General features: G+C 48.3%; 1 protein-coding gene across 1 annotated transcript in view; it reads left to right on the top strand.

The window, feature by feature from the left end:
• Positions 1–22,559, top strand: part of INCENP (inner centromere protein) — a 177,055-nt gene extending 154,496 nt beyond the window's left edge. The window contains exons 13-18 of the mRNA XM_063944393.1: positions 1,181–1,300; positions 1,799–1,989; positions 2,098–2,209; positions 2,345–2,494; positions 21,900–22,056; positions 22,175–22,559. Coding sequence (XP_063800463.1) covers positions 1,181–1,300; positions 1,799–1,989; positions 2,098–2,209; positions 2,345–2,494; positions 21,900–22,056; positions 22,175–22,389 — 945 coding nt within the window. The 3' untranslated portion in view covers positions 22,390–22,559. The remainder of the gene's footprint in view (positions 1–1,180; positions 1,301–1,798; positions 1,990–2,097; positions 2,210–2,344; positions 2,495–21,899; positions 22,057–22,174) is intronic.
• The last annotated feature ends 698 nt before the right edge of the window (positions 22,560–23,257 follow it).

The following is a 23,257-nucleotide window of genomic DNA, read 5'->3' as shown; positions in this document are numbered from 1 at the left end:
TGGATGTTGTGATGGCTTTGAAGATTTAGGTAAAGAGGACGGCTCGTCATAGAAAATCTGACTCTCTATGATCCTAAGAAAATTGGGTGTCCTGCTTCTAAGCAGTCTATTTCATGCTGGATCAGGTTCACCATCCAGCATGCGTATTCTAGTGCAGGATTGCAGTGTCCAAAATCTTTTAAGGCCCACTATACTCGTAAGGTGGGTTCTTCCTGGGCGGCTGCCCGGGGGGGGTCTCTGATTTACAACTTTGCCAAGCGGCTACTTGGTCAGGGTCGAACACGTTTGCTAAGTTCTACAAGTTCGCTGCTTTGTCCCCTGAGGACCTAAAGTTTGGTCAGTCAGTTCTGCAGGAGCCTCCGCGCGCTCTCCCCCGTTCTGGGTGCTTTGGTACATCCCCATGGTACTAATGTGGACCCCAGCATCCTCTAGGAAGTAAGAGAAAATAGGGTTTTAATTACCTACCGGTAAATCCTTTTCTTGTAGTCCAGCGCTTTATCTTGCTGTGATTACTTGGTTCAGTACTGCTTTGATCTTAGTTACGTAGTGCGTTGTTACTTGGTTCAGTAATGTTGTTCAGCTTTTGCTGAGCTTTCAAGCTAGTTAGTTTGGTTTGCCTTGTTTGTGTGAGCTGGTGTGAATATCGCCACTATCTGTGTATAATCCTTCTCTCGAAGTTGTCAGTCTCCTCTGGCACAGTTTCTAGACTGGGTCTGGTAGGAGGAGCATAGAGGGAGGAGCCAGCCCACACTATTAAACTCTTAAAGTGCCAGTGGCTCCTAATGGACCAGTCTATACCCCATGGTACTAATATGGACCCCAGCATCCTCTACGGACTGCGTGAAAAGGATTTACCGGTAGGTAATCAGAATCCTATTTTGTGTACACTGAGCCATCAGAAAACAAAGGTTTCACTATCTGTCTCGCTCAAAAATTCTGTATTTCAGAATATTTGTATATGGGATACTCAACCTGTACATTAAAATGTTCCATGAAATCAGTCCACAAGTTCTGAGTTTGTCCCAATAATGATAGGGTACAAAATTGCATGTAGCTCTTGACATGGTACATGTTGGCCTACTGTTTGCACTATCAGAAACCATGAATGAGGAGACAAATTGGATTGGACTGTTAGTTTTTTTTATTTTGTGCAGCAAGTTGTAATGTTAACGTTTTATAGGTGCGAGAAGACCGTATGGCTGAGGAGAAATCCAAAAAGAAAATCACAGCTAAAAAGCAGGAGGAAATAGAGTCTAGGAGGCGGCAAGAGGAGGAGGCACGGAAACTCAAAGCAAAACAGGTGTGTGTACAGTACTAGAACCTAAGAGGTCATCTGTCAAATTGTGGTGGTTAGACATTCTATGAATAGCTTTCATAATTCTAGTTCATGGGCGTTTTTTGTTACATATATGTGAAGTTCAAGGCATTAAGTGTTTTATATTGTGGATTATACTTGTAACATTTAAGCAGTTTGGGGTGGGGGCTGAACTGCATGCCCTAATTTTAAACAAGAGGTGCTGCCATGCTGTGACTTGTAGTGCCACACGAAAATAACACAAAAATGCACACTCTAAGAATGCTGATAATCAGAACAATTCTAATAAACTGTAATTGAGCATGGAGTCAAATTGAGGTTCTTGGGCCCATATTTTTGGCGAAAAATTAGGCTATCTACCATGGGCAAGTGACTTCATCAGGTGGGTCCCTAACATTTCTAAGGTAAATGTCCAGAGCACATCATGGATCTATATTTTACACAGCAGCTGTAAAAGTTCTTGTTTTATACACTTTTTGCTAGGAGGAAGAGGACCGCAGGCAACAGGAGCTTCTCATCCAGAAAAAGAGGGAAGAGGAGGAGCAGGAAAGACAGAGAAAGCTTGCAGAGGCGAAGAAGCTGGCTGAGATGCGGCAAGCGGAACAGGAACGCGAGAGGCAGCGGGAGCTGCAACTGGCAGCAGAAAAAGAGCAGGAGCGGTTCATACTACAAAGGTGGAGTACCTAGCTTACAAATACCCAGTCATTAATGCTTAAAGTACTGTATTAGCTGCTTTACATGCCAAGCATTTATAGAACATTTTATTTTACTGACCTCTTCAGAGAAAGGGAGCGTGTAGAGAAAGAAAAGGCTCTTCTGTTGCAGAGAGATCTTGAGCGAGTGGCACAGGAGAAGGAGCAGCAGCGCAGAGAGGCAGAAGAGCGGAAGAAAAGAGTGAGTAGATCCCAGCAATGTCCACGCCTAAAACCTTTAAATTGGTACACTTAAACCAAGTAGAAGTGCTTGTGCAGTGACTAGATCAGTGGAGGACTCTAAATTCTTGAACACTAACTGGCCTTGATGTTCTAGGAAAGGCTGGAACAGGAACGCCAGGAAAGACTACACAGAGAGATGGAGGCCAAGAAGTTAAAAGAACAAGCACAGAGATTGCGTGAGGAGCAGGAGAGATTGGCGGCTGTTGCAAATGCACCAGTGCTGAATGTCACTGTAGATATCCAGGTAAAGAATAAAGTGGGGGGGGGGGGAGGGGGGAGACTTGTTTATCAATCTCAAAACTGACCATTGCTTACGTAGAGGTATATTGATATTTAATACCAATATATATTTCTCTGACGTCCTAGTGGATGCTGGGAACTCCGAAAGGACCATGGGGAATAGCGGCTCCGCAGGAGACTGGGCACAACTAAAGAAAGCTTTAGGTCACCTGGTGTGCACTGGCTCCTCCCACTATGACCCTCCTCCAAGCCTCAGTTAGATTTTTGTGCCCGGCCAAGCTGGATGCACACTAGGGGCTCTCCTGAGCTTCTAGAAAGAAAGTATATGTTAGTTTTTTTATTTTACAGTGAGACCTGATGGCAACAGGCTCACTGCACCGAGGGACTAAGGGGAGAAGAAGCGAACCTACCTGCTTGCAGCTAGCTTGGGCTTCTTAGGCTACTGGACACCATTAGCTCCAGAGGGATCGACCGCATGGAACTGGTCTTGGTGTTCGGTCCCGGAGCCGCGCCGCCGTCCCCCTTATAGAGCAAGAAGAAGTCCGGAAAATCGGCGGCAGAAGACATCAGTCTTCACCAAGGTAGCGCACAGCACTGCAGCTGTGCGCCATTGCTCCTCATACACACTTCACACTCCGGTCACTGAGGGTGCAGGACGCTGGGGGGGGGGGGGGGTGCCTGCCGCCCTGAGCAGCAAAAAAAACACCTTGGCTGGCAAATATATCACAATATATAGCCCCAGAGGCTATATATGTGATAAATACCCCTGCCAGAATCCATTAAAAAGCAGGAGAAAAGTCAGCGAAAAAGGGGCGGAGCTATCTCCCTCAGCACACTGGCGCCATTTTTCCCTCACAGCTCTGCTGGAGGGAAGCTCCCTGGCTCTCCCCTGCAATCTGCACTACAGAAAATAAGAATTTACTTACCGATAATTCTATTTCTCGGAGTCCGTAGTGGATGCTGGGGTTCCTGAAAGGACCATGGGGAATAGCGGCTCCGCAGGAGACAGGGCACAAAAAGTAAAGCTTTAGGATCAGGTGGTGTGCACTGGCTCCTCCCCCTATGACCCTCCTCCAAGCCTCAGGATACTGTGCCCGGACGAGCGTACACAATAAGGAAGGATTTATGAATCCCGGGTAAGACTCATACCAGCCACACCAATCACACTGTACAACCTGTGATCTGAACCCAGTTAACAGTATGATAACAGCGGAGCCTCTGAAAAGATGGCTCACAACAAATAACCCGATTTTTGTAACTATGTACAAGTAATGCAGATAATCCGCACTTGGGATGGGCGCCCAGCATCCACTACGGACTCCGAGAAATAGAATTATCGGTAAGTAAATTCTTATTTTCTCTATCGTCCTAAGTGGATGCTGGGGTTCCTGAAAGGACCATGGGGAATAGCGGCTCCGCAGGAGACAGGGCACAAAAGTAAAGCTTTTACAGGTCAGGTGGTGTGTACTGGCTCCTCCCCCTATGACCCTCCTCCAGACTCCAGTTAGATTTTTGTGCCCGGCCGAGAAGGGTGCAATTCTAGGTGGCTCTCATAAAGAGCTGCTTAGAGAGTTTAGCTTAGGTTTTTATTTTACAGTGATTCCTGCTGGCAACAGGATCACTGCAACGAGGGACAGAGGGGAGAAGAAGTGAACTCACCTGCGTGCAGGATGGATTGGCTTCTTGGCTACTGGACATGAAGCTCCAGAGGGACGATCACAGGTACAGCCTGGATGGTCACCGGAGCCACGCCGCCGGCCCCCTCACAGATGCTGAAGCAAGAAGAGGTCCAGAATCGGCGGCTGAAGACTCCTGCAGTCTTCTTAAGGTAGCGCACAGCACTGCAGCTGTGCGCCATTTTCCTCTCAGCACAGTTCACACGGCAGTCACTGAGGGTGCAGGGCGCTGGGGGGGGGGCGCCCTGGGAGGCAAATGAAAACCTTTAAAAAGGCTAAAAATACCTCACATATAGCCCCAGAGGCTATATGGAGATATTTACCCCTGCCTAAATGTACTAAATAGCGGGAGACGAGCCCGCCGAAAAAGGGGCGGGGCGGGGCCTATCTCCTCAGCACACGGCGCCATTTTCTGTCACAGCTCCGCTGGTCAGGAAGGCTCCCAGGTCTCTCCCCTGCACTGCACTACAGAAACAGGGTATAACAGAGAGGGGGGGCAAAATAAATGGCAATATATTAATATAAAAGCAGCTATAAGGGAGCACTTAATCATAAGGCTATCCCTGTCATATATAGCGCTTTTTGGTGTGTGCTGGCAGACTCTCCCTCTGTCTCCCCAAAGGGCTAGTGGGTCCTGTCTTCGTATAGAGCATTCCCTGTGTGTCTGCTGTGTGTCGGTACGTGTGTGTCGACATGTATGAGGACGTTATTGGTGTGGAGGCGGAGCAAATTGCCAAATATGAGGATGTCACCTCCTAGGGGGTCGACACCAGAATGGATGCCTTTATTTGTGGAATTACGGGATAGCGTCAACTCGCTTAAGTCGTTTGCCGACATGAGGCGGCCGGACACTCAATTAGTGCCTGTCCAGGCGCCTCAAACACCGTCAGGGGCTGTAAAACGCCCCTTGCCTCAGTCGGTCGACACAGACCCAGACACAGGCACTGATTCCGGTGGTGAAGGTGACGAATTAACCGTATTTTCCAGTAGGGCCACACGTTATATGATTTTGGCAATAAAGGAGATGTTACATTTAGCTGATACTACAGGTACCACTAAACAGGGTATTATGTGGGGTGTGAAAAAACTACCAGTAGTTTTTACCGAATCAGAAGAATTAAATGACGTGTGTGATGAAGCGTGGGGTGCCCCGATAAAAAACTGCTAATTTCAAAGAAGTTATTGGCTTTATACCCTTTCCCGCCAGAGGTTAGGGAGCGCTGGGAAACACCTCCTAGGGTGGACAAAGCGCTAACACGCTTATCAAAACAAGTGGCGTTACCCTCTCCTGAGACGGCCGCACTTAAAGATCCATCAGATAGGAGGATGGAAAATATCCAAAAAGGTATATACACACATGCAGGTGTTATACTACGACCAGCTATTGCGACTGCCTGGATGTGCAGTGCTGGGGTAGTTTGGTCAGAGTCCCTGATCGAAAATATTGATACCCTGGACAGGGACAATATTTTACTGTCGTTAGAACAAATAAAGGATGCATTTCTTTATATGCGTGATGCACAGAGAGATATCTGCACACTGGCATCACGGGTAAGTGCTATGTCCATTTCGGCCAGAAGAGCTTTATGGACACGACAGTGGACAGGCGATGCGTAGAGGAGTTATTTGGGGTCGGTCTATCGGATTTGGTGGCCACGGCTACGGCCGGGAAATCCACCTTTCTACCTCAAGTCACTCCCCAACAGAAAAAGGCACCGACCTTTCAACCGCAGCCCTTTCGTTCCTTTAAAAATAAGAGAGCAAAGGGCTATTCATATCTGCCACGAGGCAGAGGACGAGGGAAGAGACAGCAACAGGCAGCTCCTTCCCAGGAACAGAAGCCCTCCCCGGCTTCTACAAAAGCCTCAGCATGACGCTGGGGCTTCGCAAGCGGACTCGGGGCGGTAGGCGGTCGTCTCAAGAATTACAGCGCGCAGTGGGCTCACTCGCAGGTAAATCCCTGGATCCTGCAGATAATATCTCAGGGGTACAGGTTGAAATTAGAGACAGAGCCACCTCGCCGTTTCCTGAAGTCTGCTTTACCAACGTCCCCCTCAGAAAGGGAGACGGTTTTGGAAGCCATTCACAAGCTGTATTCTCAGCAGGTGATAGTCAAGGTACCTCTTCTACAACAAGGGAAGGGGTATTATTCCACTCTTTTTGTGGTACCGAAGCCGGATGGTTCGGTAAGGCCTATTCTAAATCTGAAGTCCTTGAACCTGTACATAAAGAAGTTCAAGTTCAAGATGGAGTCACTCAGAGCAGTGATAGCGAACCTGGAAGAAGGGGACTTTATGGTATCCTTGGACATCAAGGATGCGTATCTCCACGTTCCAATTACCCCTCACACCAGGGGTACCTCAGGTTCGTTGTACAAAACTGTCACTATCAGTTTCAGACGCTGCCGTTTGGTTTGTCCACGGCATATCGGGTCTTTACAAAGGTAATGGCCGAGATAATATTTCTTCTTCGAAGAAAAGGCGTATTAATTATCCCATAATTGGACGATCTCCTAATAAGGGCAAGGTCCAGAGAACAGCTAGAGATGGGTTTAGCACTATCTCAAGAGGTGCTAAAGCAGCACGGATGGATTCTGAATATTCCAAAATCCCAATTAATGCCGACAACTCGTCTGCTGTTCCTGGGGATGATTCTGGACACAGTTCAGAAAAAGGTTTTTCTTCCCGAAGAAAAAGCCAAGGAGTTATCTGACCTGGTCAGGAACCTCCTAAAACCAGGAAAGGTGTCTGTACATCAATGCACAAGAGTCCTGGGAAAAAATGGTAGCTTCTTACGAAGCAATCCCTTTCGGCAGATTCCATGCAAAGGGATCTGTTGGACAAATGGTCAGGGTCGCATCTTCAGATGCACCTGCAGATAACCCTGTCGCCGAGGACAAGGGTATCCCTTCTGTGGTGGTTGCAGGAGGCTCATCTATTGGAGGGCCGCAGATTCGGCATGCAGGATTGGATCCTGGTGACCACGGATGCCAGCCTGAGAGGCTGGGGAGTAGTCACACAGGGAAGAAATTTCCAGGGAGTGTGGTCGAGCCTGAAAAAGTCTCTTCACATAAGCATTCTGGAACTAAGAGCAATCTACAATGCTCTAAGCCAGGCGAAACCTCTGCTTCAAGGAAGACCGGTGTTGATCCAGTCGGACAACATCACGGCAGTCGCCCATGTAAACAGACAGGGCGGCACAAGAAGCAGGAGGGCAATGGCAGAAGCTGCCAGGATCCTTCGCTGGGCGGAGAATCACGTGATAGCACTGTCAGCAGTATTCATCCCGGGCGTGGACAACTGGGAAGCAGACTTCCTCAGCAGACACGACCTTCACCCGGGAGAGTGGGGACTTCATCCAGAAGTTTTCCACATGCTATTAAACCGTTGGGTAAAACCAATGGTGGACATGATGGCGTCTCGCCTCAACAAAACACTGGACAGGTATTGCGCCAGGTCAAGAGATCCGCAGGCAATAGCTGTGGACGCGCTGGTAACACATTGGGTGTACCAGTCGGTATAGGTGTTTCCTCCTCTGCCTCTCATACCAAAGGTATTGAGGATTATACGGCAAAGAGGAGTAAGACTAGTGGCTCCGGATTGGCCAAGAAGGACTTGGTACCCGGAACTTCAAGAGATGGTCACGGACGATCCGTGGCCTCTACTTCTGAGAAGGGACCTGCTTCAGCAGGGTCCTTGTCTTTTTCAAGACTTACCGCGGCTGCGTTTGACGGCATGGCGTTTGAATGCCAGATCCTAAAAGGAAAAGGCATTCCAGAAGAAGTCATTCCTACCTTGATAAAGGCAAGAAAGGAAGTCACCGCGAAGCATTATCGCCGTATTTGGCGAAAATATGTTGCGTGGTGCGAGCAGCGGAGTGCTCCGATGGAGGAATTTCAACTGGGTCGCTTTCCTACATTTCCTGCAATCAGGATTGTCTATGGGTCTCAAATTGGGATCTATTAAGGTTCAAATTTCGGCCCTATCAATATTCTTCCAAAAAGAATTGGCCTCAGTCCCTGAGGTCCAGATTTTTATCAAAGGAGTACTGCATATACAGCCTCCTGTGGTGCCTAAGGTGGCACCGTGGGATCTAAATGTAGTTTTAGATTTCCTCAAATCCAATTGGTTTGAACCACTAAAGAATGTGGATTTGAAATATCTCACATGGAAAGTGACTATGTTACTGGCCCTGGCTTCGGCCGGGAGAGTATCTGAACTGGCGGCTTTGTCTTATAAAAGCCCTTATTTAATTTTCCATTCGACATAGGGCAGAGCTGCGGACGCGTCCGCATTTTCTCCCTAAGGTGGTATCAGCGTTTCACCTGAACCAGCCTATTGTAGTGCCTGCGGCTACAGACGACTTGAAGGACTCCAAGTTGTTGGACGTTGTCAGAGCCTTAAAAATATACATTTAAAGGACGGCTGGAGTCAGAAAATCTGACTCGCTGTTTATACTGTATGCACCCAACAAGTTGGGTGCACCTGCTTCTAAGCAGTCGATTGCTCTTTGGATTTGTAACAAAATTCAACTTGTACATTCTGTGGCAGGCCTGCCACAGCCTAAATCTGTTAAGGCCCATTCCGCAAGGAAGGTGGGCTCATCTTGGGCGGCTGCCCGAGGGGTCTCGGCATTACAACTCTGCCGAGCAGCTACGTGGTCAGGGGAGAACACGTTTGTAAATTTTTACAAATTTGATACCCTGGCAAAGGAGGACCTGGAGTTCTCTCATTCGGTGCTGCAGAGTCATCCGCACTCTCCCGCCCGTTTGGGAGCTTTGGTATAATCCCCATGGTCCTTTCAGGAACCCCAGCATCCACTTAGGACGATAGAGAAAATAAGAATTTACTTACCGATAATTCTATTTCTCGGAGTCCGTAGTGGATGCTGGGCGCCCATCCCAAGTGCGGATTATCTGCAATACTTGTACATAGTTATTGTTAACTAATTCGGGTTATTGTTTAGGAAGCCATCTTTCAGAGGCTCCTCTGTTATCATACTGTTAACTGGGTTTAGATCACAAGTTGTACGGTGTGATTGGTGTGGCTGGTATGAGTCTTACCCGGGATTCAAAATCCTCCCTTATTGTGTACGCTCGTCCGGGCACAGTACCTAACTGGAGTCTGGAGGAGGGTCATAGGGGGAGGAGCCAGTACACACCACCTGACCTGTAAAAGCTTTACTTTTGTGCCCTGTCTCCTGCGGAGCCGCTATTCCCCATGGTCCTTTCAGGAACCCCAGCATCCACTACGGACTCCGAGAAATAGAATTATCGGTAAGTAAATTCTTATTTTCTCTATCGTCCTAGTGGATGCTGGGGTTCCTGAAAGGACCATGGGGATTATACCAAAGCTCCCAAACGGGCGGGAGAGTGCGGATGACTCTGCAGCACCGAATGAGAGAACTCCAGGTCCTCCTTAGCCAGGGTATCAAATTTGTAGGATTTTACAAACGTGTTTGCCCCTGACTAAATAGCCGCTTGGCAAAGTTGTAAAGCCGAGACCCCTCGGGCAGCCGCCCAAGATGAGCCCACCTTCCTTGTGGAATGGGCATTTACATATTTTGGCTGTGGCAGGCCTGCCACAGAATGTGCAAGCTGAATTGTATTACACATCCAACTAGCAAAAGTCTGCTTAGAAGCAAGAGCACCCAGTTTGTTGGGTGCATACAGGATAACAGCAAGTCAGTTTTCCTGACTCCAGCCGTCCTGGAACCTATATTTTCAGGGCCCTGACCACATCTAGCAACTTGGAGTCCTCCAAGTCCCTAGTAGGCGCAAGACACCACAATAAGCTGGTTCAGGTGAAACACTGACACCACCTTAGGGAGAGAACTGGGGACGAGTCCGCAGCTCTGCCCTGTCCGAATGGACAAACAGATATGGGCTTTTTTGAGAAAAAAACCACCAATTTGACACTCGCCTGGTCCAGGCCAGGTCCAAGAGCATGTTCACTTTTCATGTGAGATGCTTCAAATCCACAGATTTGACTGGTTTTAAACCAATGTGTTTTGAGGAATCCCAGAACTACGTTGAGATCCCACAGTGCCACTGGAGGCACAAAAGGGGGTTGTATATGCAATACTCCCTTGACAAACTTCTGGACTTCAGGAACTGAAGCCAATTCTTTCTGGAAGAAAAATCGACAGGGCCGAAATTTGAACCTTAATGGACCCCAATTTGAGGCCCATAGACACTCCTGTTTGCAGGAAATGCAGGAATCGACCGAGTTGAAATTTCTTCGTGGGGCCTTCCTGGCCTCACACCACGCAACATATTTTCGCCACATGTGGTGATAATGTTGTGCGGTCACCTCCTTTCTGGCTTTGACCAGGGTAGGAATGACCACTTCCTGAATGCCTTTTCCCTTAGGATCCGGCGTTCCACCGCCATGCCGTCAAACGCAGCCTCGGTAAGTCTTGGAACAGACATGGTACTTGCTGAAACAAGTCCCTTCTTAGCGGCAGAGGCCATAAGTCCTCTGTGAGCATCTCTTGAAGTTCCGGGTACCAAGTCCTTCTTGGCCAATCCGGAGCCATGAGTATAGTTCTTACTCCTCTACGTCTTATAATTCTCAGTACCTTAGGTATGAAAAGCAGAGGATGGAACACATACACCGACTGGTACACCCACGGTGTTACCAGAACGTCCACAGCTATTGCCTGAGGGTCTCTTAACCTGGCGCAATACCTGTCCCGTTTTTTGTTCAGACGGGACGCCATCATGTCCACCTTTGGTAATTCCCAACGGTTTACAATCATGTGGAAAACTTCCCCATGAAGTTCCCACTCTGCCGGGTGGAGGTCGTGCCTACTGAGGAAGTCTGCTTCCCAGTTTCCATTCCCGGAATGAAACACTGCTGACAGTGCTATCACATGATTTTCCGCCCAGCGAAAAGTCCTTGCAGTTTTTGCCACTGCCCTCCTGCTTCTTGTGCCGCCCTGTCTATTTACGTGGGCGACTGCCGTGATGTTTTATCCCACTGGATCAATACCGGCTGACCTTGAAGCAGAGGTCTTGCTAAGCTTAGAGCATTGTAAATTGCCCTTAGCTCCAGTATATTTATGTGGAGAAAAATCTCCAGACTTGATCACACTCCCTGGAAATTTTTTCCTTGTGTGACTGCTCCCCAGCCTCTCGGGCTGGCCTCCGTGGTCACCAACATCCAAAACTGAATGCCGAATCTGCGGCCCTCTAGAAGATGAGCACTCTGTAACCACCACAGGAGAGACACCCTTGTCCTTGGATATAGGGTTATCCGCTGATGCATCTGAAGATGCGATCCGGACCATTTGTCCAGCAGATCCCACTGAAAAGTTCTTGCATGAAATCTGCCGACTGGAATTGCTTCGAAGGAAGTCACCATTTTTTTACCATGGCCCTTGTGCAATGATGCACTGATTTTAGGAGGTTCCTGACTAGCTCGGATAACTCCCTGGCTTTCTCTTCCGGGAGAAACACCTTTTTCTGGACTGTGTCCAGAATCATCCCTAAGCACAGGAGACTTGTTGTCGGGATCAGCTGCGATTTTGGAATATTTAGAATCCACCCCTGCTGTTGTAACAGTATCCGAGATAGTGCTACTCCGACCTCCAACTGTTCCCTGGACTTTGCCCTTATCAGGAGATCGTCCAAGTAGGGGATAATTAAGACGCCTTTTCTTCGAAGAAGAACCATCATTTCGGCCATTACCTTGGTAAAGACCCGGGGTGCCGTGGACAATCCAAACGGCAGCGTCTGAAACTGATAGTGACAGTTCTGTACCACGAACCTGAGGTACCCTTAGTGATAAGGGCAAATTTGGGACATGGAGGTAAGCATCCCTGATGTCTCGGGACACCATATAGTCCCCTTCTTCCCGGTTCGTTATCACTGCTCTGAGTGACTCCATCTTGATTTGAACCTTTGTAAGTGTTCAAATTTTTTTAGATTTAGAATAGGTCTCACCTAGCCTTCTGGCTTCAGTACCACAATATAGTGTGGAATAATACCCCTTTTCTTGTTGTAGGAGGGGTAATTTAATTATCACCTGCTGGGAATACAGCTCGTGAATTGTTTCCCATACTGCCTCCTTGTCGGAGGGAGACCTTGGTAAAGCAGACTTCAGGAGCCTGCGCAGGGGAAACGTCTCGACATTCCAATCTGTACCCCTGGGATACTACTTGTAGGATCCAGGGGTCCTGTACGGTCTCAGCGTCATGCTGAGAGCTTGTCAGAAGCGGTGGAACGCTTCTGTTCCTGGGAATGGGCTGCCTGCTGCAGTCTTCTTCCCTTTCCTCTATCCCTGGGCAGATATGACTCTTATAGGGACGAAAGGACTGAAGCTGAAAAGACGGTGTCTTTTTCTGCAGAGATGTGACTTAGGGTAAAAACGGTGGATTTTCCAGCAGTTGCCGTGGCCACCAGGTCCGATGGACCGACCCCAAATAACTCCTCTTCCTTTATACGGCAATACACCTTTGTGCCGTTTGGAATCTGCATCACCTGACCACTGTCGTGTCCATAAACATCTTCTGGCAGATATGGACATCGCACTTACTCTTGATGCCAGAGTGCAAATATCCCTCTGTGCATCTCGCATATATAGAAATGCATCCTTAAATGCTCTATAGTCCATAAAATACTGTCCCTGTCAAGGGTATCAATATTTTTAGTCAGGGAATCCGACCAAGCCACCCCAGCTCTGCACATCCAGGCTGAGGCGATCGCTGGTCGCAGTATAACACCAGTATGTGTGTATATACTTTTTATGATATTTTCCAGCCTCCTGTCAGCTGGCTCCTTGAGGACGGCCCTATCTATAGACTGTACCGCCACTTGTTCTGATAAGCGTGTGAGCGCCTTATCCACCCTAAGGGGTGTTTCCCAACGCGCCCTAACTTCTGGCGGGAAAGGGTATACCGCCCATATTTTCTATCGGGGGGAACCCACGCATCATCACACACTTCATTTAATTTATCTGATTCAGGAAAAACTACGGTAGTTTTTTCACATCCCACATAATACCCTCTTTTGTGGTACTTGTAGTATCAGAAATATGTAACACCTCCTTCATTGCCCTTAACGTGTGGCCCTAATAAGGAATACGTTTGTTTATTCACCGTCGACACTGGATTCAGTGTCCCTGTCTGTGTCTGTGTCGACCGACTAAAGTAAACGGGCGTTTTAAAACCCCTGACGGTGTTTTTGAGACGTCTGGACCGGTACTAATTGTTTGTCGGCCGTCTCATGTCGTCAACCGACCTTGGCGCGTGTTGACATTATCACGTAATTCCCTAAATAAGCCATCCATTCCGGTGTCGACTCCCTAGAGAGTGACATCACCATTACAGGCAATTGCTCCGCCTCCTCACCAACATCGTCCTCATACATGTCGACACACACGTACCGACACACAGCACACACACAGGGAATGCTCTGATAGAGGACAGGACCTACTAGCCCTTTGGAGAGACAGAGGGAGAGTTTGCCAGCACACACCAAAAACGCTATAATTATATAGGGACAACCTTATATAAGTGTTTTCCCTTATAGCATCTTTTTTATATATTTCTAACGCCAAATTAGTGCCCCCCCTCTCTGTTTTAACCCTGTTTCTGTAGTGCAGTGCAGGGGAGAGCCTGGGAGCCTTCCCTCCAGCCTTTCTGTGAGGGAAAATGGCGCTGTGTGCTGAGGAGATAGGCCCCGCCCCTTTTTCGGCGGCCTCGTCTCCCGCTCTTAACGGATTCTGGCAGGGGTTAAATATCTCCATATAGCCCCCGGAGGCTATATGTGAGGTATTTTTAGCCAAAAATAGGTTTTCATTTGCCTCCCAGGGCGCCCCCCTCCCAGCGCCCTGCACCCTCAGTGACTGCCGTGTGAAGTGTGCTGAGAGGAAATGGCGCACAGCTGCAGTGCTGTGCGCTACCTTAAGAAGACTGAGGAGTCTTCATGCCGCCGATTCTGGACCTTCTTCTTGTTTCAGCATCTGCAAGGGGGCCGGCGGCGAGGCTCCGGTGACCATCCAGGCTGTACCTGTGATCGTCCCTCTGGAGCTAATGTCCAGTAGCCAAAGAAGCCAATCCATCCTGCACGCAGGTGAGTTCACTTCTTCTCCCCTAAGTCCCTCGTTGCAGTGATCCTGTTGCCAGCAGGACTCACTGTAAAATAAAAAACCTAAGCTAAACTTTTCTAAGCAGCTCTTTAGGAGAGCCACCTAGATTGCACCCTTCTCGGCCGGGCACAAAAATCTAACTGAGGCTTGGAGGAGGGTCATAGGGGGAGGAGCCAGTGCACACCACCTGATCCTAAAGCTTTACTTTTTGTGCCCGGTCTCCTGCGGAGCCGCTATTCCCCATGGTCCTTTCAGGAACCCCAGCATCCACTAGGACGATAGAGAAAAGGGTTAAAAAGAGAGGGGGGGCACTAAATTTAGGCGCAGTAAATATAATAGCAGCTATAGGGGACATAATTCAGTTAGTCCCTGCATTATATAGCGCTCTGGTGTGTGCTGGCATACTCTCACTCTGTCTCCCCAAAGGGCTTTTGTGGGGTCCTGTCCTCTGTTAGAGCATTCCCTGTGTGTGTGCGGTGTGTCGGTACGGCTGTGTCGACATGTTTGATGAGGAAAATTATGTGGAGGCGGAGCAGATGCCTATAGAAGTGATGTCACCCCCTGCGGGGCAGACACCTGAGTGGATGGTCTTATGTAAGGAATTACGTGCAAGTGTCGACTCCTTACACAAAAAATTTGACGACATGCCAAATGCGGGACAGCCGGCTTCTCAGCTCGTGCCTGCCCAGGCGTCTCAAAGGCCATCAGGGGCTCTAAAACGCCCGCTACCTCAGATGGCAGACGCAGATGTCGACACGGATACTGATACCAGTGTCGACGACGAGTCTAATCTAATGGCCACTAAGGCCATTCGTTGCATGATTGAGGCAATGAAAGAGGTGTTACACATTTCTGATATAAACCCAGGTACCACTAAAAAGGTATTATGTTTGGGGAGAAAAAACTACCCGTAGCTTCCTATCAGCTGGCTCTTTGAGGGCGGCCGTATCAGGAGACGGTAACGCCACTTGTTTTGATAAGCGTGTGAGCGCCTTATCTACCCTGGGGGGTGTTTCCCAACGCGCCCTAACCTCTGGCGGGAAAGGGTATAATGCCAATAATTTTTTAGAAATTAGCAGTTTATCGGGGGAAACCCACGCTTCATCACACCTCATTTAATTCATCTGATTCAGGAAAAACTACGGGTAGTTTTTTCACACCCCACATAATACCCTTTTTTGTGGTACTTGTAGTATCAGAAATGTTCAAAACCTCCTTCCTTGCCGTGATCATGTAATGTGTGGCCCTACTGGAAAATACGTTTGTTTCCTCACCGTCGACACTGGAGTCAGTGTCTGGGTCTGTGTCGACCATCTGAGGTAACGGGCGCTTTAGAGCCCCTGGCGGTGTTTGAGACGCCTGGACAGGTATTAACTGTTTTTCCGGCTGTCTCATGTCGTCAACAGTCTTTTGTAAAGTGCTGACGCTATCACGTAATTCCTTCCATAAGACCATCCAGTCAGGTGTCGACTCCCTAGGGGGTGACATCACTATTACAGGCAATTGCTCCGCCTCCATACCATTTTCCTCCTCATACATGTCGACACAACGTACCGACACACAGCACACACACAGGGAATGCTCTGATAGAGGACAGGACCCCACTAGCCCTTTGGGGAGACAGAGGGAGAGTTTGCCAGCACACACCAGAGCGCTATATATATACAGGGATAACCTTATATAAGTGTTTTTCCCTAATATAGCTGCTGTATTTATTAATCTGCCAAATTAGTGCCCCCCCTCTCTTGTTTTACCCTGTTTCTGTAGTGCAGGGACTGCAGGGGAGAGCCAGGGAGCTTCCCTCCAACGGAGCTGTGAGGGAAAATGGCGCTTGTGTGCTGAGGAGGTAGGCTCCGCCCCCTTCTCGGCGGCCTTTCTCCCGCTTTTTTAAGGAAAAACTGGCAGGGGTTAAATGCATCCATATAGCCCAGGAGCTATATGTGATGTATTTTTAGCCATCTAAGGTGTTTTTATTGCGTCTCAGGGCGCCCCCCCCCCCCCCCCAGCGCCCTGCACCCTCAGTGACCGGAGTGTGAAGTGTGCTGAGAGCAATGGCGCACAGCTGCGGTGCTGTGCGCTACCTTATTGAAGACAGGACGTCTTCTGCCGCCGATTTTCCGGACCTCTTCTGTCTTCTGGCTCTGTAAGGGGGCCGGCGGCGCGGCTCTGGGACCCATCCATGGCTGGGCCTGTGATCGTCCCTCTGGAGCTAATGTCCAGTAGCCTAAGAAGCCCAATCCACTCTGCACGCAGGTGAGTTCGCTTCTTCTCCCCTTAGTCCCTCGATGCAGTGAGCCTGTTGCCAGCAGGACTCACTGAAAATAAAAAACCTAATTTAAACTTTTACTCTAAGCAGCTCAGGAGAGCCACCTAGTATGCACCCTTCTCGTTCGGGCACAAAAATCTAACTGAGGCTTGGAGGAGGGTCATAGGGGGAGGAGCCAGTGCACACCAGTTAGTCCTAAAGCTTTTACTTTTGTGCCCAGTCTCCTGCGGAGCCGCTATTCCCCATGGTCCTTACGGAGTTCCCAGCATCCACTAGGACGTCAGAGAAAATAAGAATTTACTTACCGATAATTCTATTTCTCATAGTCCGTAGTGGATGCTGGGCGCCCATCCCAAGTGCGGATTGTCTGCAATACTTGTACATAGTTATTGTTACAAAAATCGGGTTATTATTGTTGTGAGCCATCTTTTCAGAGGCGGCTCTGTTATCATGCTGTTAACTGGGTTCAGATCACAGGTTGTACGGTGTGATTGGTGTGGCTGGTATGAGTCTTACCCGGGATTCAAAATCCTTCCTTATTGTGTACGCTCGTCCGGGCACAGTATCCTAACTGAGGCTTGGAGGAGGGTCATAGGGGGAGGAGCCAGTGCACACCAGGTAGTCCTAAAGCTTTTACTTTTGTGCCCAGTCTCCTGCGGAGCCGCTATTCCCCATGGTCCTTACGGAGTTCCCAGCATCCACTACGGACTATGAGAAATAGAATTATCGGTAAGTAAATTCTTATTTTTTCCCACATCGGAAGAATTAAATGAAGTGTGTGAAGAAGCGTGGGCTTTCCCCGATTAAAGATTGGTAATCTCTAAAAAGTTACTAATGGCGTTCCCTTTCCCGCCAGAGGATAGGGCACGTTGGGAAACACCTCCTAGGGTGGATAAAGCGCTCACACGTTTGTCTAAAAAGGTGGCACTACCGTCTCCGGATACGGCCGCCCTTAAGGAGCCTGCAGATAAGAAGCAGGAGGCGATCCTTAAGTCTGTATACACACACTCGGGCATTAGATTTAGACCAGCTATTGCGCCAGCATGGATGTGCAGTGCTGCCGCTGCGTTGTCAGATTCCCTGTCAGAAAATATTGACACCGTAGACAGGGACACTATTCTGCTAACCATAGAGCATATAAAAGACTCAGTCTTATACATGAGAGATGCACAAAGGGAGATCTGCCGGCTGGCATCTAAAATAAGTGCAGTGTCCATTTCTGCTAGGAGAGGCTTATGGACTCGGCAGTGGACAGGGGATGCAGAGTCTAAAAGGCACATGGAAGTTTTGCCTTATAAGGGTGAGGAGTTATTCGGGGATGGTCTCTCGGACCTAGTTTCCACAGCAACAGCTGGGAAGTCAGCATTTTTACCCCATGTTCCCTCACAGCCTAAGAAGGCGCCGTTTTATCAGGTACAGTCCTTTCGGACCCAGAAAAACAGGCGAGGAAAAGGCGGGTCCTTTCTGTCCAGAGGCAGAGGTAGGGGAAAAAGGCTGCAACAAACAGCAGGTTCCCAGGAGCAAAAGTCCTCCCCCGCTTCTTCCAAGTCCGCCGCATGACGGTGGGGCTCCACAGGCGGAGCCAGGTACGATGGGGGGCCGCCTCAAAAATGTCAGCGATCAGTGGGCTCGCTCACAGGTGGATCCCTGGATCCTTCAATTAGTATCTCAGGGGTACAAACTGGAATTCGAGGAGTCTCCACCCCACCGGTTCCTAAAATCTGCCTTGCCGATTACTCCCTCAGACAGGGAGGCTGTGCTAGCGGCAATTCACAAGCTCTATTCCCAGCAGGTGATAATCAAGGTGCCCCTACTTCAACAAGGACGGGGTTACTATTCCACACTGTTTGTGGTACCGAAACCGGACGGTTCGGTGAGACCCATTTTAAATTTGAAATCCTTGAACACATACATAAAAAAATTCAAGTTCAAGATGGAATCGCTCAGGGCGGTTATTGCAAGCCTGGACGAGGGGGATTACATGGTATCCCTGGACATCAAGGATGCTTACCTGCATGTCCCCATTTACCATCCTCACCAGGAGTACCTCAGATTTGTGGTACAGGATTGCCATTATCAATTCCAGACGCTGCCGTTTGGACTGTCCACGGCACCGAGGGTGTTTACCAAGGTAATGGCGGAAATGATGATACTCCTTCGAAAAAAGGGAGTTTTAATTATCCCGTACTTGGACGATCTCCTAATAAAGGCGAGGTCCAAGGAGCAGTTGTTGGTAGGAGTAGCATTATCTCAGGAGGTGCTACACCAGCACGGTTGGATTCTTAATATTCCAAAGTCACAGCTGGTTCCGACGACACGTCTACTGTTCCTGGGTATGATCCTGGACACAGTCACAGTCCAGAAAAAAGTGTTTCTCCCGGAGGAGAAAGCCAAGGAGTTGTCATCTCTAGTCAGAGACCTCCTGAAACCAAAACAGGTCTCGGTGCATCACTGCACGCGAGTCCTGGGAAAGATGGTGGCTTCTTACGAAGCAATTCCATTTCGGCAGGTTCCATGCCAGAATTTTTCAGTGGGACCTGTTGGACCAATGGTCCGGATCGCATCTTCAGATGCATCGCCTAATGACTAGGTCTCCAAGAACCAGGGTGTCTCTGCTGTGGTGGCTGCAAAGTGCTCATCTTCTAGAGGGCTGCAGATTCGGCATACAGGACTGGGTCCTGGTGACCACGGATGCCAGCCTTCGAGGCTGGGGGGCAGTCACACAGGGAAGAAACTTCCAAGGACTATGGTCGAGTCAGGAGACTTCCCTACACACAAATATTCTAGAACTAAGGGCCATTTACAATGCCCTAAGTCAGGCAAAACCCCTGTTTCTACACCAGCCGGTACTGATCCAGTCAGACAACATCACGGCAGTCGCCCGTGTAAACCGACAGGGCGGCACAAGAAGCTGGATGGCGATGGCAGAAGCCACAAGGATTCTCCGATGGGCGGAAAATCACGTACTAGCAGGGTCAGCAGTGTTCATTCCGGGAGTGGACAACTGGGAAGCAGATTTACTCAGCAGGCACGACCTCCACCCGGGAGAGTGGGGACTTCATCCAGAAGTCTTCACACTGATTGTAAATCATTGGAAACTGCCACAGGTGGACATGATGGCGTCCCGCCTAAACAAAAAACTAGAGAGATATTGCACCAGGTCAAGGGACCCTCAGGCGATAGCTGTGGACGCTCTAGTGACACCGTGGGTGTACCAGTCAGGTTATGTGTTCCCTCCTCTGCCTCTCATACTAAAGGTACTGAGAATAATAAGAAAACGAGGAGTAAGAACAATACTTGTGGTTCCGGATTGGCCAAGACTAGCGTGGTACCCGGAACTTCAAGAGATGATCTCAGAGGACCCATGGCCTCTGCCGCTCAGACAGGACCTGCTGCTGCAGGGGCCCTGTCTGTTCCAAGACTTACCGCGGCTGCGTTTGACGGCATGGCGGTTGAACGCCGGATCCTAAAGGAAAAGGGCATTCCGGAGGAAGTCATTCCTACGCTGATTAAAGCCAGGAAAGATGTAACTGCAAAACATTATCACCGCATATGGCGGAAATATGTTGCTTGGTGTGAGGCCAGAAAGGCCCCAACAGAGGAATTTCAACTGGGTCGATTTCTGCACTTCCTACAGTCAGGAGTGACTATGGGCCTGAAATTAGGCTCCATTAAGGTACAGATCCTCGGCTCTGTCGATTTTCTTCCAGAAAGAACTAGCTTCACTACCTGAAGTTCAGACATTTGTAAAAGGTGTGCTGCATATTCAGCCCCCTTTTGTGCCTCCAGTGGCACCTTGGGATCTCAACGTGGTGTTGAGTTTCCTAAAATCACATTGGTTTGAGCCACTTAAAACCGTGGATCTAAAATATCTCACGTGGAAAGTGGTCATGTTATTGGCCTTGGCCTTGGCTTCGGCCAGGCGTGTATCAGAATTGGCGGCTTTGTCATGTAAAAGCTCTTACCTGATTTTCCATATGGATAGGGCAGAATTGAGGACTCGTCTCCAGTTTCTCCCTAAGGCGGTATCAGCCTTTCACTTGAACCAATCTATTGTAGTGCCTGCGGCTACTAGGGACTTGGAGGATTCCAAGTTACTGGATGTAGTCAGGGCCTTGAAAATTTATGTTTCCAGGACGGCTGGAGTCAGGAAAACGGACTCGCTATTTATCCTGTATGCACCCAACAAGATGGGTGCTCCTGCTTCTAAGCAGACTATTGCTCGCTGGATTTGTAGCACAATTCAGCTGGCGCATTCTGCGGCTGGACTGCCGCATCCTAAATCAGTAAAAGCCCATTCCACAAGGAAGGTGGGCTCATCTTGGGCGGCTGCCCGAGGGGTCTCTGCTTTACAACTTTGCCGAGCTGCTACTTGGTCAGGGGCAAACACGTTTGCAAAATTCTACAAATTTGATACCCTGGCTGAGGAGGACCTTGAGTTCTCTCATTCGGTGCTGCAGAGTAATCCGCACTCTCCCGCCCGTTTGGGAGCTTTGGTATAATCCCCATGGTCCTTTCGGAGTTCCCAGCATCCACTAGGACGTCGGAGAAAATAAGATTTTACTCACCGGTAAATCTATTTCTCGTAGTCCGTAGTGGATGCTGGGCGCCCATCCCAAGTGCGGATTGTCTGCAATGCTTGTACATAGTTATTGTTAACTAAAGGCTCAACAATAACCCATCTGTTGAGAGGCTCAGTTGTGTTTCATACTGTTAAACTGGGTATAGTATCACGAGTTATACGGTGTGGCTGGTATGAGTCTTACCCGGGATTCAAAATCCTTCCTTATTATGTCAGCTCTTCCGGGCACAGTATCCTAACTGAGGTCTGGAGGAGGGTCATAGTGGGAGGAGTAAAATCTTATTTTTTTTTTGTATTCTGCTTACATGAATGCGTTTGTTTCATAAATCATATACAGCATATACTAGGGTTTTAGTTTTATTTGTCCGTAGCCAATTAACCTGCCAGTATGTTTTTTGGATTGTGGGCAGGAACCGGTGTGCTCTGAGGAAATCCATGCAGGCATAGTGAGAATATACAAACTCCACACACAGGAGTTGGGGGGCACTGAACCAAAGATCAGTGATGCTAACTACTAAGCCATTGTGATGGAATAGGCACCCAGAAGATAGAATTGGTATCTCACGCTAAGTGAATATTTATAAAATATAGCTTGGAGTACCTTTTTAATCAGAGCGCATACATTTGCGTTTTATTTAACATCCAGTTCCATCTTTTGGATTCCTATTCCAGCACTGGAGAAATGCATTCATTTCTCATTACACAACTCCCATCTGTAATCTCCTGAAACTCTGTACTCATCCAGCCTAATGTTTCATTAGCAAACATCTCACTTTTCTGTGCTCTTTACCCAGAAATCCCCAGCCTGTGAATCCTATGATATGACTCCAAAGAGCTGTAAACCTTACTCTTCTAAGGCCAATTCAGAGGACTATGGCATGGACTTAAACAGTGATGACTCCACTGATGATGAAGGCAAACCTCGCAAGCCTATCCCAGCTTGGGCATCTGGTAAGTGTGTGTGTGTGTGTGTGTGTGTGTGTGTGTGTGTGTGTGTGTGTCATTTATAATTGTTCAGTAAAAAGGTTCATTGTGCAGCTTTATTTAAAATGTATGTTTCTATTTGCAGGAAACCAGCTAGACCAATCTGTGCGCCAACAGTACTACCATCCCATAGATCTGGACAGGTTGTTTGGCACCATTGACAGTCCAAAACTGGAAAATATGTTTAATAAAAGCAAACCCCGCTTCTACAAACGCACTAGCTCTGCAGTATGGCACTCTCCCCCACTAAACAGCAACAGACAGCATCTTACTGTGGGCTATGGCTTGAAGAAATTCTGAGTTGGGGGGGACTGTAGCCTTACTAGCCCATATCACAGACTATATTGCACGTTGCCATCTAACCTCTGTATGACTGTCTATTGTATCTGTAATTTTTATGTGAACTGGCTATATTATATATTGTATGGTAGGGATGTATCATTTTAAAAATAAAGATTCTTTAAGGATTAGTATAGCATCTGCTTAGTATAAAGTGCAGGTTCTGGTGGGGGCATTAGATTGATAGGTGCTTGGATCAGTGGTGTAATGTAGGAATGATGCTTCCACTGTATTGAACTGCCTGAACCGTGTCATTAAAAACTTACCTTGGTGACTACTCTTGCACGGTAGACATGCTAGTAACCTTGATCAGTCAGATGAGTTTTTTATTTAATGACTTTAATCAAGAGAGCTTATGTATCATTTTGTGACTGCAAAACATGACTGGCGGATAGTACTGGAGTTGAGAAACTTTGACCTACATAAGACGGACACCAAGCAATTGTACATGCTAAATTGCTTGCAAGGTATGGCATGTTGGTGGGAAGGGGTTTGGACTGTAGGAACACCCTATTGTACAAACCATCAAGACACAAAATACTCCGAGAAGATCTCTGCATGGGCCTTATTGCACAAAGGTGTTCAATTTTGGCTAATACCGGTTATAATGTGTGGAGCCTAAAGTTGTTCATGGCCACACCTACACAGTGACACATACTAGATGGTGAGTCTGAGGTTATAGGAATGGAAGATTGGGATACTTGCCTTGACATAACCAACCTGCCAGCAAATGTGAATCTTTAAGTTTTTACCCAGAAAAAAAAGACTTGTCACATTTCCAACAGTGAGTGAAATGACGTTGCTTCATCAAAGACCTTTCTCTAACGTC

This window comes from Pseudophryne corroboree, chromosome 11, assembly GCF_028390025.1.
Source record: "Pseudophryne corroboree isolate aPseCor3 chromosome 11, aPseCor3.hap2, whole genome shotgun sequence".
Lineage (NCBI taxonomy): Eukaryota > Metazoa > Chordata > Amphibia > Anura > Myobatrachidae > Pseudophryne > Pseudophryne corroboree.
The sequence above is the reverse complement of the archived record's forward strand: the minus strand, read 5'-3'. Positions and strand labels throughout refer to the sequence as shown.